This window comes from Microcebus murinus, chromosome 5, assembly GCF_040939455.1.
Source record: "Microcebus murinus isolate Inina chromosome 5, M.murinus_Inina_mat1.0, whole genome shotgun sequence".
Classification (NCBI taxonomy): Eukaryota; Metazoa; Chordata; class Mammalia; order Primates; family Cheirogaleidae; genus Microcebus; species Microcebus murinus.
The window spans coordinates 82110444-82126221 of record NC_134108.1 but is presented as its reverse complement, the minus strand read 5'-3'; the positions used below and the strand labels follow the sequence as shown (position 1 = coordinate 82126221).

General features: G+C 34.4%; 1 protein-coding gene across 2 annotated transcripts in view; it reads left to right on the top strand.

Moving 5' to 3' along the window:
• The window catches only part of ADGRB3 (adhesion G protein-coupled receptor B3), a 682014-nt gene that overhangs the window by 630655 nt on the left and 35581 nt on the right, over positions 1-15778 (top strand). For both annotated transcript variants that reach the window (XM_012752559.2, XM_012752558.3), the window contains 2 exons: positions 10761-10856; positions 12356-12395. In XM_012752559.2, the coding sequence (XP_012608013.2) occupies positions 10761-10856; positions 12356-12395 (136 nt within the window). The remainder of the gene's footprint in view (positions 1-10760; positions 10857-12355; positions 12396-15778) is intronic.

Genomic DNA, 15778 nt, shown 5'->3' with positions numbered 1-15778 from the left:
TATATATGAAATGTCTGATTTCAAATCAAAAGTTTAGTTTATTATATCTCAAACAAGAAGCAGTACAATTAATCAAAGTATGTGCCTAAACTATTGACACAGTTTTACTGTCTTACCAGTAGCTTGTTTATGCCAGCAGTGAAGAAGCCTGGAGAGCAATTAGTGATGAAATTGCCAAAGACATTTTCCACAGATTCTTGAGAATTGAATCTTTTTCTTTGCAAGAAGTGGTCCAAAGTCTGGAAGATGTGGTAGTCAGTTGGTGCAAGGTCTGGTGAATACAGTGAATAACAGAAAGTTTCCAAGTCCAACTTTTGTAGTTTGAGCAGCATTGTTTTTTGCAACATGTCATCTTGCAAGAGGATTTACCTGTCTCTATTGATCAATCTTGGCTGCTGAATCACAAACATCCTTATCATTTCATCTCTTTGGTTGCATAGACATCTGCTGTAATCTATTGACCAGGTTTTATGAAGCTATAGTGGATAATATCCATGCTGGACCACCAAATAGACACCAGTAGCTTTATTTGACTATGTTTCAGTTTTGGACTGTGTTTCTGCACTTCATCTTTATCTAATCATTGTGCGAAATGCTTGCAATTGTCAAAAAAAATCCGTTTTTCATCACAGGTAACAATACAGTGTAGAAATGGCTTATTTATCTTTACATTGTGACAGCAAACAAAGGCAAGCTTTGAGACCACTTCTCTTATGACACTCATTTAATTGATGTGGTACCCATCTATCCACCTTCTTTTACCTTGCAGATTTGTTTCAAATGATCCAATGTTATGGAATAGTAATATCAAACCTTGCAGCTAATTCACACATAGGTTGAGATGGATATACTTCCATACAGCTTTCAGCTCATCATTATCCACCTTGGTCTCAGGTCACCCACGTGGCTCATTTTCAAAATTAAAATAACCAGAATGGAACTTATCAAACCATCTGTGTACTATGTGTTCATTAGCCACATCCTTCCCAAACACTCTGTTGATGTTTTGAACTGTCTGTGATGCGTTGGTTACACAAAGGAACTCATATTTAAAAAATTACACAAATTTTTGACTTAGCCATGGTTGCACAAAAATTTCTCTAAAAAGAAATTGAAAGATAATCTCAAGCCAAAATGTATGTTTGAAAGAATGAGGGTGTACCTTCAGATATATCAACTGTCAGACTTAGAACTTAAGGAAATCAGACATTCCATACTTGATAACCTAATAGTTTCATGGAATGAATAGGGGAAGATTCTCTCCTTCTCAATGTTATGGAATAATTTCTTCAGTATGAGTACCAGCTCTTCTTTCTAGGTCTGGTAAAATTCAGCTGTGAATCCATGTGGTTTGGGGCTTTTGTTGGTTGGAAGATTTTTCATAATTGCTTCAATCTCATTGCTAATTATTCATCTGTTAAAGAATTCTATGTCTTCTTGTTTGAGTCTTGGGAGGTTGTGTGTTTCTAGAAATTTGTCCATTCCCTCTACAATTTCCAGTTTATATGCATAGAGATTTTCATAGTATTCACAGATGATATTTTGTATTTCTGTGGTATCAGTTGCAATATCTCCTTTTTCATTTCTGATTAAGCTTATTTGGGTCCTTTCTCTTCTATTCCTGGTTCATCTAGCAAGAAGTCTATCAATTTTGTTTATCTTTTCAAAGAACCAACTTTTTGTTTCATTGATCCCTTGAATTGTTTCTTGTTGTTGTTGTTTTATTATGTTTTCCACTTTGTTTAGTTTTTCTCTGATCTTTATTATTTCTTTTCTCCTACTGGCTTTGAGTTTGGTTTGTTCTTCCTTTTCCAGGCCTTTGAGCTTTGTCATTAGATTGTTAATTTGTGATCTTTTTGTCTTTTTGATGTAGGCATGTAAGGCTATGAATTTTCCCCTTAGTACTGGTTTTGCTGAATTCCATAGATAAATAATAAATGTCTGTTAGCCCCTTTTTCTAGAGTCCCATTTAAGTCCACTGTTTCTTTCCAGTTCTGTCAATGGAATGTTGAAGTCCCCAGAAATTATAATGCTGTTGTTTAATCCTCAATAAAATATTAGTAAACTGAATTCAACAGCACATCAAAAAATAATCCACCATGACCAAGTGGGCTCCATCCCAGGGATGTAAGGATGGTTCAATATACTGAAAATCAATAAATGTAATTCACCACATAAATAGAAGCAAACACAAAGACTGTATGATCATCTCAATAGATGCAGAAAAGCATTCCACAAAATTCAGCACCCTTTCATGATAAAAACCCTCAACCAAGTAGGCATAGAAGGAATATATGTCAAGATTATAAAAGCCTTTTATGACAAACCCATAGCCAACATCATACTGAATGGGGAAAATTTGAAAGTATTCCCATTAAGAACTGGAATAAGACAAGGGTGCCCACTATCACTAATTTTCTATTCAACATAGTGCTAGAAGTCCTAGCCAGAGAGCAATCGGGCAAAAGAAAGAAATAAAGAATATCCAAATGAGAAAAGAGGAGGTCAAACTATCACTTTTTGCTGATGATATGATCTTATGTATAGAAAACACCAAAGACTCCACCAAGAGACTCCTGGAACTAAGAAATTAATTCAGCAAAGTGTCATGTTACAAAATCAATGTATACAAATCAGTACTGTTAGTATACACCAATAACAGTCAAGCTGAGAGTCAAATCAAAGACTCAATACCATTCACAGTAGCTACCAAGAAAATAAAATACCTATGAATATACTTAACAGAGTTGAAAGATCTCTACAAGGAAAACTATGAAATACTGAGGAAACAATTGCAGACAACACAAATGGAAAAACATATCATGCTCATGGATTGGTAGAGTCAACATTGTTAAAAGATCCATACTGCCCAAAATGATTTACAGATTCAGTGCAATCCCCATCAAAATACCAATATCATGTCTCACATATCTAGAAAAAATAATTCTATGCTTCATTTGGAACCAGAAAAGAGCCCAAATAGCCAAAACAATCTTAAACAAAAAGAATGAATCTGGAGGCATCACATTACCAGACTTCGAACTATACTATAAGGCTTTAGTAACCAAAACAGCATGTTATTGGCTGAAAACTAGAGACATAGACCAATAAAACAGAACAGAGAACCCAGATATAAAACCATCCCCATACAGCCAACTGATCTTTTACAAAAAAGACATTACACACTGGGGAAATGAAGCTCTATTTAATAAATGGTGCTGGGAAAATTGGATAGCCACATGAAAAAGTTTAAGAAGAAAAAAAATCAAATAGTATAACTGTAGCATTTTCAATGTGGTATGTATGGAGTCTGATTTATTTTAAAAGTGTCTTTGCTTTTAGTGGGTCCAATTTTAAAAATAAAATCATTTCAGATCAGGAGAGAAAGGCAAAATGATCACTCTGGTACTTCCAATTCAATTATATTCCACTCAGAAAAATCGAATTTTGCGTAACTATTTTTTCTGACCTCCAGACCTGAAATTTTAATATTTAAATTTCATCAAATTTGTATTTTTGAAAATATAGTTTCTTCTTCAGGAATAACTTTTTCTTTTGAATTGTGTTAGTAAATGCCTCTGGAAAAAAGGAGAAAACAGAAAGAGGGAGTAAGAATTTTAAAAAAGCCATCTGATTTGTCATAACACATTACTTCCAGCAACAAAACCTAGATCTTAGAAGCTAATATGTATAGCAACTAATAAGATAGGATCTAAAAGAACAAGTATAGATGTTTCCTTCATTTATCCATCATGGGTTGATTAAAATTCATTAGATTAAGCAGATAACAACATATACTATTTACTATTCCCCACATTGCTATGGAAATTGAAACGACACAAGAGTTATGAAACCTTTGAAATAGTTACTGTTGCTAGGAAACCACTTCCTTGGTGCCTGCACATTCTTCTCATCTCTCTGTCTCTAGCTGTGTCTGGCTCTAGGACAATCTTACAGCTTGATGTCAGAGGGGGAAAATAACAAGATTGTGATACAAAATAAGCTACAATAAAACTCTTTCCCCAAATAGAAGGAAAAAAGGAAAATGCTTAAGTGGATAATTTTGTTGTACCAGTGTGTGAGAATTCTATGTGTGTTCTTTACTGTCACTAACAGGGACAAGCTCCTCTTTTCTCCTTTCTAAGCACTGGCAGGAGGTCTAGGCTGCACCAGATGAGGTCCGAAAATCTTGATCCAAACCTGTGAAGCAATTTTGTAACAAAATGCTTAAAATAAAAATGAACTGTTTTTTCTCTCTTTTTTTCCTTCTTTCTTTTGTCCCTCCCTCCCTTCCTTCCTTCCTTCCTTCCTTCCTTCCTTCCTTCCTTCCTTCCTTCCTTCCTTCCTTCCTTCTTTCCTTCCTTCCTTCCTTCTTCCTTTCCCCTTCACCTTTTTTTTTTACCAATTTCCCATTTAGTCATATGATTTCCATGAAACGTACAGATGAACAAAATTATTTACAAGCATATGACAGTGAATATGTAAAACAGACAAGCATTCTTTCCTATCTAATTTAAAACCAATATTCTCCTCAATTTAAGAAAGTATTTAAGAAACAATTTAAGAAAGTAAATAAAGCCAGTAGTGATTAAAAAACTAGACAATGATTTGAAAAGAGTCCGTATTGCATATAATATATCTATAGTTCAGATAAAGAGTTGCGTGAACCTCAAAGCTTGACCACTCACAGGGAAATTAGGTATGATCATTAGTATAGAAACGTGTGTGTCAGAGCCTTCCCTTAGTCAAAGATGGGTCAGGGGTTTTAGTTGGTCTTTGCAGAAGAAGGAGTAGGTGGTAAGAGACTGTAGAACTTAATGGGGTCTTGAGGGAATAATGAAGTTGAAGGATTAAGAAAGTGAAAGTTTCAAATAGAAAAAGATGGAGAGAAGTTATTGGGCATATGGTTTACACGGAACGGAGCCTGTGGTGAATAGTAGACAATATGTTCATATTCCTATATACTTTTCCCCAGAAAACACCAACCTCGCTTCTCTCAGTAGTCATTTCACTTCTTTGGCAGGGGAATATAAACTCTACCTCTCATTCCAGATTAGACTTTCCTGATTTAGCATAATTGCAATTATACTATGAATATTGGTATCAGCTTTAATCTGCACATGTGCTTCTGTTAGTCCATGCAGAGATTTAAGGGGTTAACAAGAGCATGATATCCGATGAGTGAGATGGCATCAGACAAGTTCAGACACAGAGAGTTCATAAGGGAGATTGACAAACTCTGGCTTGCTGTTACCCAAAATTCTTCTGCTGGAGCCTCACTCTCCCCTCCCAGCTGTCCCTCACTCTGGGTGGCAGCATGGTTCTTCTGTCAGTTGTCAAGACGGATATCTAGACACAGGCATGTAGATGGGCTCGTTCCACCTCCGTCTCCTTTCACACTCTCAGGATCCCCTTGCAAGATTGTCAAACCAGTAGCAAGGAAGTTCAATATGTCTTGAATAAATGTTTAAAATGAAAACTTATCTCATTACCTTTTATTTCTTATATTTTATCTAAATCATAAGAGGTAGAAGATTATGCTGTAGCAACTTAATTTCTGACCAGTTGGAAATAAATGTTTCGATCCATTCCTTCACTTAAACTATCTTATTCTTTGCTTAGTAAGGCCATTAAGGGTGGAGGCAAAGTGGTGGATTGGAATGAGGACTAGCTTTCAAATCAAGTGACTTCGTTTCATTCCCAGCGCTGCCACTTATTGTTAAGATCTTGAGCAAGTTGCTTAAGCTCTTAAAGCTTCATGGTCCCCATCTATGACACTGAAATATTGTCTGCCCCAAAGGGGAAGGCACGAGGCTGAAAGGAAGTATCAGCTGTGAAGGCGTGGGATTGTGGTGTCTGGCATATAATTTCCCTTTCCTTTCTTTCCTATTTGCATGTTAAAGAAATGCTGCTACATTTTTTCAGATCATGTACATGAAATATCATCTAGAGAAGCTTCTACAACACCCCAAAACTGAAACAAAGTAATTTGAAGGTAAAAGGCTAAAACAATTATAGAGATTAAGTGAACCTTTAGGAGTTAGAAGATTCCAATAGAAAGTCATTGGGACTGAAATTTGGGTCTGTAGTCTATACTTTTCTTTTATCGAATAGCAAATGACAAACCTTCATTTTTGTTTGTTTATTTCTTTTACTATCAGAAAAGTTAGGTAATATTTTAATAGTGTGAAGTAATTCATATTGCTTATATCAATTGACATAATACACATGAAATTGAAAACAGTCTTACTCATTCATGTCATGATTAAATTATATGCGATTTAATATGATTAAAAGAGCTGAGCCATCTGTTCACCTATGAAACAACAGAAACAATAGTAGCCATGAGACTCAGAAAAAGCAGACCACACAAGAAACTCTTCTCCCCCCTACCAAGGAAGCAGTCTCACATAATTACAAGAATGTAGCTTTATTTATTTTCCTGGCTTAAAATGATCCTCCAGAGTAGGAAGCCAAGAATAATATCTAGGGGTAAAACCGTCCTCTTAAAGGTGAAGATTTGGGGTTTGGGTTGCTCAGTAGCTAAATTCAGAGCCCATTTCAAACTGTGCAGCTCTTTCCTGTGGGGTTTCTTTAAACTGCAACACTGCCAAACGTGCTCGGTGCTCTTCCCCAGCAATCGCTAAATCTGGCACCAACTTTCACAGTGACACTCTGCCAGCTGCCTTCAGAGCGAGAACCAATCCAGGAGCTCTCAGTTTGCTGCTGCTGAGATGAACTGAATTCTTCTCCCTGTAGGGGAGAGGTAGGAGCGAGACACACCCCTGCAAACCTCTTTCAACACGTCTCATCCAGGACTCTATCCACAACATGAAGGGTTTATAGCTTTTTCAGGAATTTTTAGAGCAACAGCCAGCAGGATCCAGTACAGATATCTTTGGAAGTGCATGGTAGGATATTTTTCAGGAGACAACCTTGATAGCTTACTGTTTTTTCCTCATCTTATTTTGTGATGTTTCTTTTTTTCATCTCACAACATGCCATCAAATTTCCTTAAAGTCCCCTAAGTGTTCCCAGGCTAGTTACATATCTGTTTCTTGCTATTCCCCAAATATTTAAACTTCTGCCTACCAATTAAAGTGAAAGATCTATTGCAAGATTATTGTAAAAAGAAAAATTTTTGAAGTCTAGATTTTAACTGTGTCATAATTTATCTTAAAACTTCAATTGTTTTCTACAGATTTATTTAAAAATTGTAGTTACTGGTCTCAAGTAAGTTTTTTTTTTAAATGTTAATTTCACAAGAACTCAAAGATACAATGATTTTAGTATCTAATAAATTTTAGGTTAAAATGTTACCTAAAATAAGTGACTTGTTCTCCCCAACTGGTGAGTCAAAGACTACTATTGTCCAGTATTGTAATTATGAGTGTTGTCATAGAAGATTTTAATTTCAGGATAAGATAGCCAGATCTAGATTCTGGATTTTTTTTTCCTTTTCTTTTATCTTTTTTATGCTTTTTCCTTATATGGAATTAATATTCTTGTAAATTTGCTTTTTAGAAAATTCTAGTTGTTCTTCATCAGCACAATTCACATTGATTCACTGAAATCAAAACTTTCTATTTATCTGGCAGAAAATTCAACTAATTATCAAAATATTTACAAATAGCTGTGAATGCTTTCTCTAGGTAGTGTCCTGCCTGAAGCACCTTCTTCTGTTATACGAAATATGCACTATGAAATCTAGTCTAATCATTTTTTTCCTGACAGTGTTGGACAAATATAAGGCCAATTCACCTGGATTGCCCAAACACATTTTTAAGACTTTAAGAAAAAAATCATATGGAACATGTGGAATCAAGGAGAATTTATTCTGCAAATCATACATATCAGAGGCACTAAAAGTGTCATAGAATCTAACACTTAAATTATAGCATTTATATGACCATTAAAACGACCATGAATTTACTGGAAAATATTTATACTCTTCCATTTTATATTTCTTCTAAGCAGCATTGGCTGTCTGGTGAAGCTGACATCATTCTCCAGTGTAAAAATGCCCTTAATCCATGGTTATATTTGGGAGTTTAGTAGTTGAGGGTATTGGTTTTGTGTGTGTATATTCTGAAAAATAGTTAAATTTCTTTTATATTTCCCTCAAACAATCAGATAGTGAATTTTTAAGAGAAACTTATAGAAGTTGTTTTTCCATATTTCATTGTTAGCCAGAAATACTGACAGCTATACTCTGAGGGTCTGAAAATAGAAAGTGGATAACATGGACCAGTTGAATTAATGTTTGATGTTACCAAAATCTTTCATATTTTATATATACTGTATTTGGAAATAGATTTGAAAGAAATCTTTGTGTGACAAGCTCCTGAAGGCAATATTTATAACATATTGTTTATCTTCCTTTATAAGCTGTGCTTCTTTAACAGTTGCCTTAGGGCACAAACAGAAAATTAGCAGGTACCTATTTTTCTGACATTGGTTCTTCAGTTGTTTTTTTTTTCTAAAAACAGATATACTTTATTAGTGGTTTCCCCAATTTAATGATCTGACAAGTATTAGACTCGTTTATCAATTTTTGATTATTGATATGTCACTTTATAACCTACAACACCTTTTTAAGAAAAATGAGGAACCTGGAAGCATTCACATCTCAAAACTCTAACTTTGTCCTGATGTGTCTCCACTGGGAAAAGCTGGATGATCTCATTCTAAATATTTTTTTTTAATTATTTTTTTTATTTTGGTATATTATGGGGGTACAGATTTTAAGGTTTCAATAAATGCCCATTTCCCCCCCTCCCCCCAAAAGTCTGAGTCTCCATCATGACCATCCCCCAGATGGTGCACATCTCACTCACTATGTATGTATATACCCGCCCCCCTCCCCCCTCCCACCTGCCCAATACCCTATTACTGTAGCACCTATGTGTCCACTTAGGTGCTACTCAGTTAATACCAGTTTGCTGGAGAATATATCTGGTGCTTGTTTTTCCATTCTTGGGATACTTCACTTAGTAGTATGGGTTCCAGCTCTAACCAGGAAAATATAAGGTGTGCTATATCACCATTGTTTCTTAGAGCTGAATAGTACTCCATGGTGTACATATACCACATTTTATTAATCCATTCTTTGATTGATGGGCACTTGGGCTGTTTCCACAGCCTTGCAATTATGAATTGTGCTGCTATAAACATTCGAGTGCAGGTGTCTTTTTTGTAGATCATTCTAAATATTTATCTGGTTCTTTAGGAAAAGGTGATCAGACCAGATTTTACTGCACCTGTACTTTCACTGTTGTGTCTGAAAAAGGAAATAAGAAATACCTTGCTGAATTATATCAGGCAGCTCCTCATTCTTTTTCAATGAAATTCCAGATTTAGAAATATTAGAATCATAGACTAGAAGAGAAATCAGAGAACGCTGAGTCCATTCCCCCTCCCAATTCTTTCATTTCACAGCTATCATGGCCACATCGTGAGGATTAAAACCCAAGATGAAGAAATACAGGTAGATAGATGGAGGTCTCATTATTAGACTGGTTGGCCAGTCTGTGGTCCTGTGGTCATAACTAAATTCGGTGTTACTTCCCAAATCCTGCACATTGGAGAGAGGCTGCTAATGACTGTGAAATGGGTGAGAGCACAAGGAGGCTGAAAACAACTTAATAGGCTCAGTGTTTTATTTTTTTCAGGCCAACAGGTACATTGTGCACATCTCACATCAAAACAGCGACAGGATATTTTATGGGAGTGCTTTTCAAAACTGTAGATTCTTATGTGTTTACACTGGTAGTCTTTAATGTTGCTTCAGTAGAAGAGGGAAAATACAACATCATCTATGCTTTGTTTTTTTAATCCAATAAAGAAGGAGAATATCAATACTATGAAGTCAGAAAAATAAAATATTAGTAAAATGATCTTGCCGTCAACTTGGAATAACTAGCCACTTGTGAAGATGTCTATCAACAGCTTGCGAGGAGCCTCACGAACCACAGGAAGTGGAAAGGACATGCCGGTGCAGAGGCATCATGTGATCCGATAACCATCAGTTGCTTCTGTGTTTGCTGTTTAGCTATTCATGTTTACTGACTCATATTTTAATAAAATAATTAATGTTTTTACAACTTTCTTGTGATATGTTTGTTCTTTATTCAGAATTTGATTACTAATGGATATTAAGGAAACTTGGCTTTGCTAGGTGACTTTTTATTCCCTAGACAATCAGAAGTGGAGCTGCTTAGTTTCTCTTTTGTTTCATCATGTTTTGTTTTCACATCAGGGCATATAGCACTTGAAGACAGAAAAAAAATATAGTCTGCCCAAAGATCCCTTACATGAGACATAACATGAAAAATCCCAAATCGATTCCAGTCAAAAGATCATTGAGTAATCCCGTTTTTCACAATGTTTAAAGCTGTTATGAAGATTACGCCATACCAAATAGTAAATCTCCCTTGAAAGGTATATTATTTGTAACAGTAGAATAAATCTTCCCTTTGGCAAGAATTGTGAGTGTTGAGTCATATGTAGCCATTTTGATAACTAAGGAGTTCCCACTACTTCCCTCTATATATTATGGCAAGTGATAAATTTTTTTTGGCATAAAGCAAAGTCCACATACATCAGCATTTGTATTAAGAAGCAAACAAAGTGGATATTAGATTATAAAATAATAACCATTTTCTCATAGTTGATTGCCAATATAGACAGTATCTGGTTATAGACAGTATCTGATAATTATTAAGAAAGAAGAAAATTATTGTGGCTCTTTTCTCCCCAAGGTTCAGGATGCGTTTAGATGCCGATTGAGAAACTGCCAGGATCCAATCAATGCTGATTCCTCAAGTTCTTTTCCTAATGGGCATGCTCAAATCATGGTGAGCTTTTATTTTTCCTCTGTTAATTATGTTATGCTCTCTCAAGAAAATACACACACAAAAAATCCCTATTAGTAAAATGGTATCAAAGACCCATTTTGAGAGACTTTGGCTTTTGTTCGTTAACAGACTTAGAACTCTGATACCAGATAAGTATTCTGTCTGGATTGCTTGGGAGTCCAGGATTTGTTATTGGCCCCCGGGGTGTCGAGTGTGGGAGTCCTGAGCAACATTGCCGAGTATTTTTAGCCTTGCACAGAATTAGGTCTAATGATTTGTGCATAGGATTTTTTTTTTTAAACTGATCGGAACACAATAGGACCTGAACTTCTAGTCTTAAAGCAGTAGTTCTAAACCTTACAGGCAAATTGGAATCATAACAGGAGCTGCACACCCCAGACTAACTAAACTCAGAATCTTGGGAGTGGAACCCAGGTAGCCACGATTCCAATGTGCAGCCTACTAAGAGAACCACTGTCCTAAAACATAAGGTATAGCCACCCTTCCAGTGAAAGATCAGTTATTGCACATGAGGTCTGACTATTGTTGGAATTAAGGGGTACTTTAGGCATAATAACCATTTTGGCTTATTTTAGAAATGAGGTAATATTGAAACTGCATCATTAAAAGCAGAAAGTAAATAGGAAAGTTTTTGTAATATATTTGACTTATTATTAATGTTTTTTGGACTAGACAATAAAATAATAGGCTAAATGGTACATTAGTAACTAAGATTGAGAAAGAATAATTAATTCCTTACTTAAAACAAATAAATAACTATCCACATCCCTGATTTAAAATATTTATACAGAAAGGGATATGATTAAAATACCTTTATTAACATGGGAAAATTTAATTTTATCATTAAATAAATAAATTGATTAAATAAATAAATAAGTTTGTGGAAAATACAAGGATGAAACTAAACTCCAGCAGGTCCTAGACCAGATGAGCATTGTTTAATCTTCAATCTTAATTTATAAACCTGAGAGCCTTTTGTCACATTTGAGTGAAAATGAATCACTAGAAGTGCCTCGTTTGACTATTAAGAGTTTGACAAAGCTGTATTATAATACATTATATTACAAAGAATATATTTAAGTTAAATGTTTAAAAATACAAATAAGAAAAACATTTAAGCATATTCATAGCAATGCACATTCTGATCTCTTTATTTTGGTTAGGAAATTGACTTATTAATAAAATTCTATCTTTTTATGTATGGTGGTCAGTTTCCAAACTGAAGATGATGGTAAGTATTCTATTGCCTTGTTAAAATTGTGTGGTATGTTCTCATTGATTTTATTAAACACTTGATCTCTAGAAAGTGCTTTTGAAAACAATATGATTATTTCTTGAGAAACTTCCTTTGCACAAAACAATAAATTGGTACTGCCTAGTTAGAAATCTACAAACTTCAGATAATCTATCACATTAGTAAAAGATACTTGAGGTCTTCATTAAATGACAGTTCTGTGTCTTATTGTTTCTTGTTACAGACAGACTTTGAAAAGGATGTAGACATTGCTTGTCGATCAGGTAAGAATATTTAGATTTTGAAAATATAATCATTAGGGATGTTAAATTATTTCTATGTATTTTGATTTTAAATAAAATGCTGTGGTTTACACATCACATGTTCATGTTCATGAATAAATAGAATCTTTTCACTGTAAGGATTGTAATAGCAGAAATTTATGTGTGGAGGGGGACAGAAAGAGAGAGACAGATACAGAATGAATGAGGAATGTGAAAGAAACTAGGTGTTCCCATGGTTCATCAGAAGCGCCATGACAGCAAAAAAACATTACATGGAGACGTTAAGGCTTCCACTCAACCAAATAATGGTGGTCAAGTGTAAAGCCAGTCAATTTCGCCTCTCTCTGCCTAAGTTTCATCATGTATGGAATATGGGTTGTTATAAGGATGAAATACTATTGTGTGTGTGTGTGTGTGTGTGTGTGTGTGTGTGTGTGTATTGTGGTGGTGGTTGTTATATTTTTAAAGGGAACCAGGAGAAGCCATGCAGCATACCCTGCCTTAGGTGCTAGCATCCCATTGTCTTCCAGCCTGTGGCTAAATCCTCAAGAGTTTCAAAGGAACCTGTATGTTCAATTTTAGGGGATAGTTCCAGTTGTTGGAAAATGCTCCTTTTTAGTGGAACAAAATATACCCCATTTTAACTTTTATCTGTTGGTCTTAGTGCTGCCTTTTAGAACAATAGTGAATATCTACTTTATATATTCAAAAATTTGAAAGCAACTATCCTTTAGCCCAATCTAAGTCTTTTTTCCTCCAGATTAAACAAGCCATATTTCATCATTCATTTGTCATAGCATCTTCCCAGGCCTGGTGTCCATGGTAGCCTCCAATTTGTCAATAATTTTCAATTATGGTGCCCAAATATATACATACCCAATCCAGCATTTATCACAGTTGTCTCCTTACTTATATTAATGCTATCTATGTTTGCATCTGATTTCTGTTTCTGTACTAGTGTCAACTTACCCAAAATTCCTAATACTTTTGTAGGAGATATTAGGGCTTCTCCAGTCTAATACTAAACGTTCTTTTTGGTATATTTTTCTTGGAAAAAAAATCTGACCTTTGCACTTATCTCCATTTGCTAGTATTTTACTACTTTCAGGTTACATCCATTTAGATTATTTGGCCATTGAAAGTTTGATAGAAATATCTTCTAAGTCTTCATTCAGACTGTCAATAAAGGAGTTGGGACCTAGTATAGAGGCCTACTTTGCTCATGTAAGGCACACCCTACCTGGCAGCAGATCCACTTTACACATCATTTCCAAATTCGACTCAAGGCCATTAAACGTCCTTGAAGAATGGCAGATCACAGTTTTTGTCATAATCACAAGAATATGAAAGACTAATCTCACATTCTTGTGCCTGAATTCAATCAAAATTATTCTACATAGAGTATGTTCATAGCAGAGCAATAAAATAACTGTCGTGATTTAGCAATCCATAGTAGATCCATGTGGCATATTAGGAATTTCCATTCCCTGTGGAAAATCTAACAAAATATCCCCAAGACACAATCTCACTAGCGTTTGGTTTCCAGAGTCTACCATTTCCTCTTTGGATAATCAATAAAATATTTTTTCTTTGCTCTGTCCATCTTCCACAATTTCTCAAAAATCCCTAGCCATGGTGCTTTTATACTTTACACTATATTAATAAAAGTATAAACTTATCTGTTCTTAATGCACTATGATAGATTCCCATAACTCAACTTTAAGTTTTACTGCTATAAATTATGGATTGATTTTTATATACAGTTAAGTGTTAAAAAATACTCTTTCCTGAATTTGGAGACGTTTAAAAAGTATTTCACTTAGAATATCATTAAATTTATCAATTTAACATACTTTGCACCTTAATATTTTCATATATTATTCCTGCAAACCAAAATTCATTACAGTTTATTATTTTAAGAGATTTGGAAGTAACTTCTTAAAACTGAATTTTTTAACATATTATAGTTAAATACAAAAAGCCACACAATCAAAATTGTTGATTAATTTTTAAAAAATAGATATAGATGTAACATGATTTTTAGTGTTTAAAATAGAGACAATAATATAATTATTAGACACGATATCTCTAAAGATAGATATTACATTAGTGATTCATGTTTCAAAATAATTTTAGAGGCTTCTTTTCTATGTAATAGGAAAAGACATTCATAATCTTCTATTTTTCCACCTCTGCTTTAATGCATAATAATTATAATTCTAGTTGAAACTGAATAATAATAGGCAAAATTCAGTATTTTGGAATTTTTGTGAGGAGACAATAAACTAAATATTTTACAGTTATATGTGCTTAATTAAATTTTGAATGACAATTGCTCTGCTTTGTAGAAAAGATAGCACTGGATGCACTTGTTGAGCCAACTATCACACAGTTTTTTCTTCTTTCAAAACCAAATTTACCAAGAATATGTTTTCAAAATGTTATTCTTTCATATCCTCAAAACTGATGATTGTTTATAACAAAGCATGCTTTGAGTTACTTTGCCTCTGTTTTCTAAAAATGATGGCTTTCTTTTTATGGAGAGACAAAAAAAAGAAAAAAACTAAAATAAACTGTAATGAAGAATTCTGAACTGTTTTGTTGATTGGTTTGTTTTTGTTTGGTTCTGTTTATGTTTTCATTTTGTTCCCTTTCTTTTTTATTTTTTATACTTTTTGAAGTCTTTTTTTTTTTAATTTCATGTTCCCTTTCATACTACAAGTTATCATACACTATCATACACATTTCTTTGTTTCTTTTTTTTTAATTTTTTAAGCCAGAGTCTTGCTCTATCACCCTAGTTCACAGCAACCTCAAACTTCTGGGCTCAAGCAATCCCCCTGCTTCAGCCTCCCAAATAGCTGGGACTATAGGCATGTGTCTCCACGCCCAGCTAAGTTTTTCTATTTTTAGTAAAGACGGGATCTCACTGTTACTCAGGCTGGCCTCAAACTCCAAACCTCAAATGATCCTCCTGCCTCAGCATCCCAGGGTGCTAGGATTACACATGAGCCACCACATGTGGCCCATACACACACTTTTTTTTCTGAATCACTATTTTTTAGACTTCTAGTGGAATGGAGATTCCAAAGGCTCATACAGTTTTTCTGCTTAAACTCAGTTGGCAATTTTAATACCTGCATAAAGGCATTAAAGCATGTATATTAATCTTTTTTAAAAATTCCTTTTTCTCATACATAGCATTAAAGATATTACTTTCGAATCCTGTACCTACCTTGACCATATGGAATTCTCATTAATTTTAAACATGCATAATTTTTGGAGAAATTTCTGACCACTTTTCATTTAATTACTTCTTTCAAGAAGTATTATAACGAATAGAACTTCTAGAACACTTTAGGTGGAAAGCCTTTAAAAAAAAT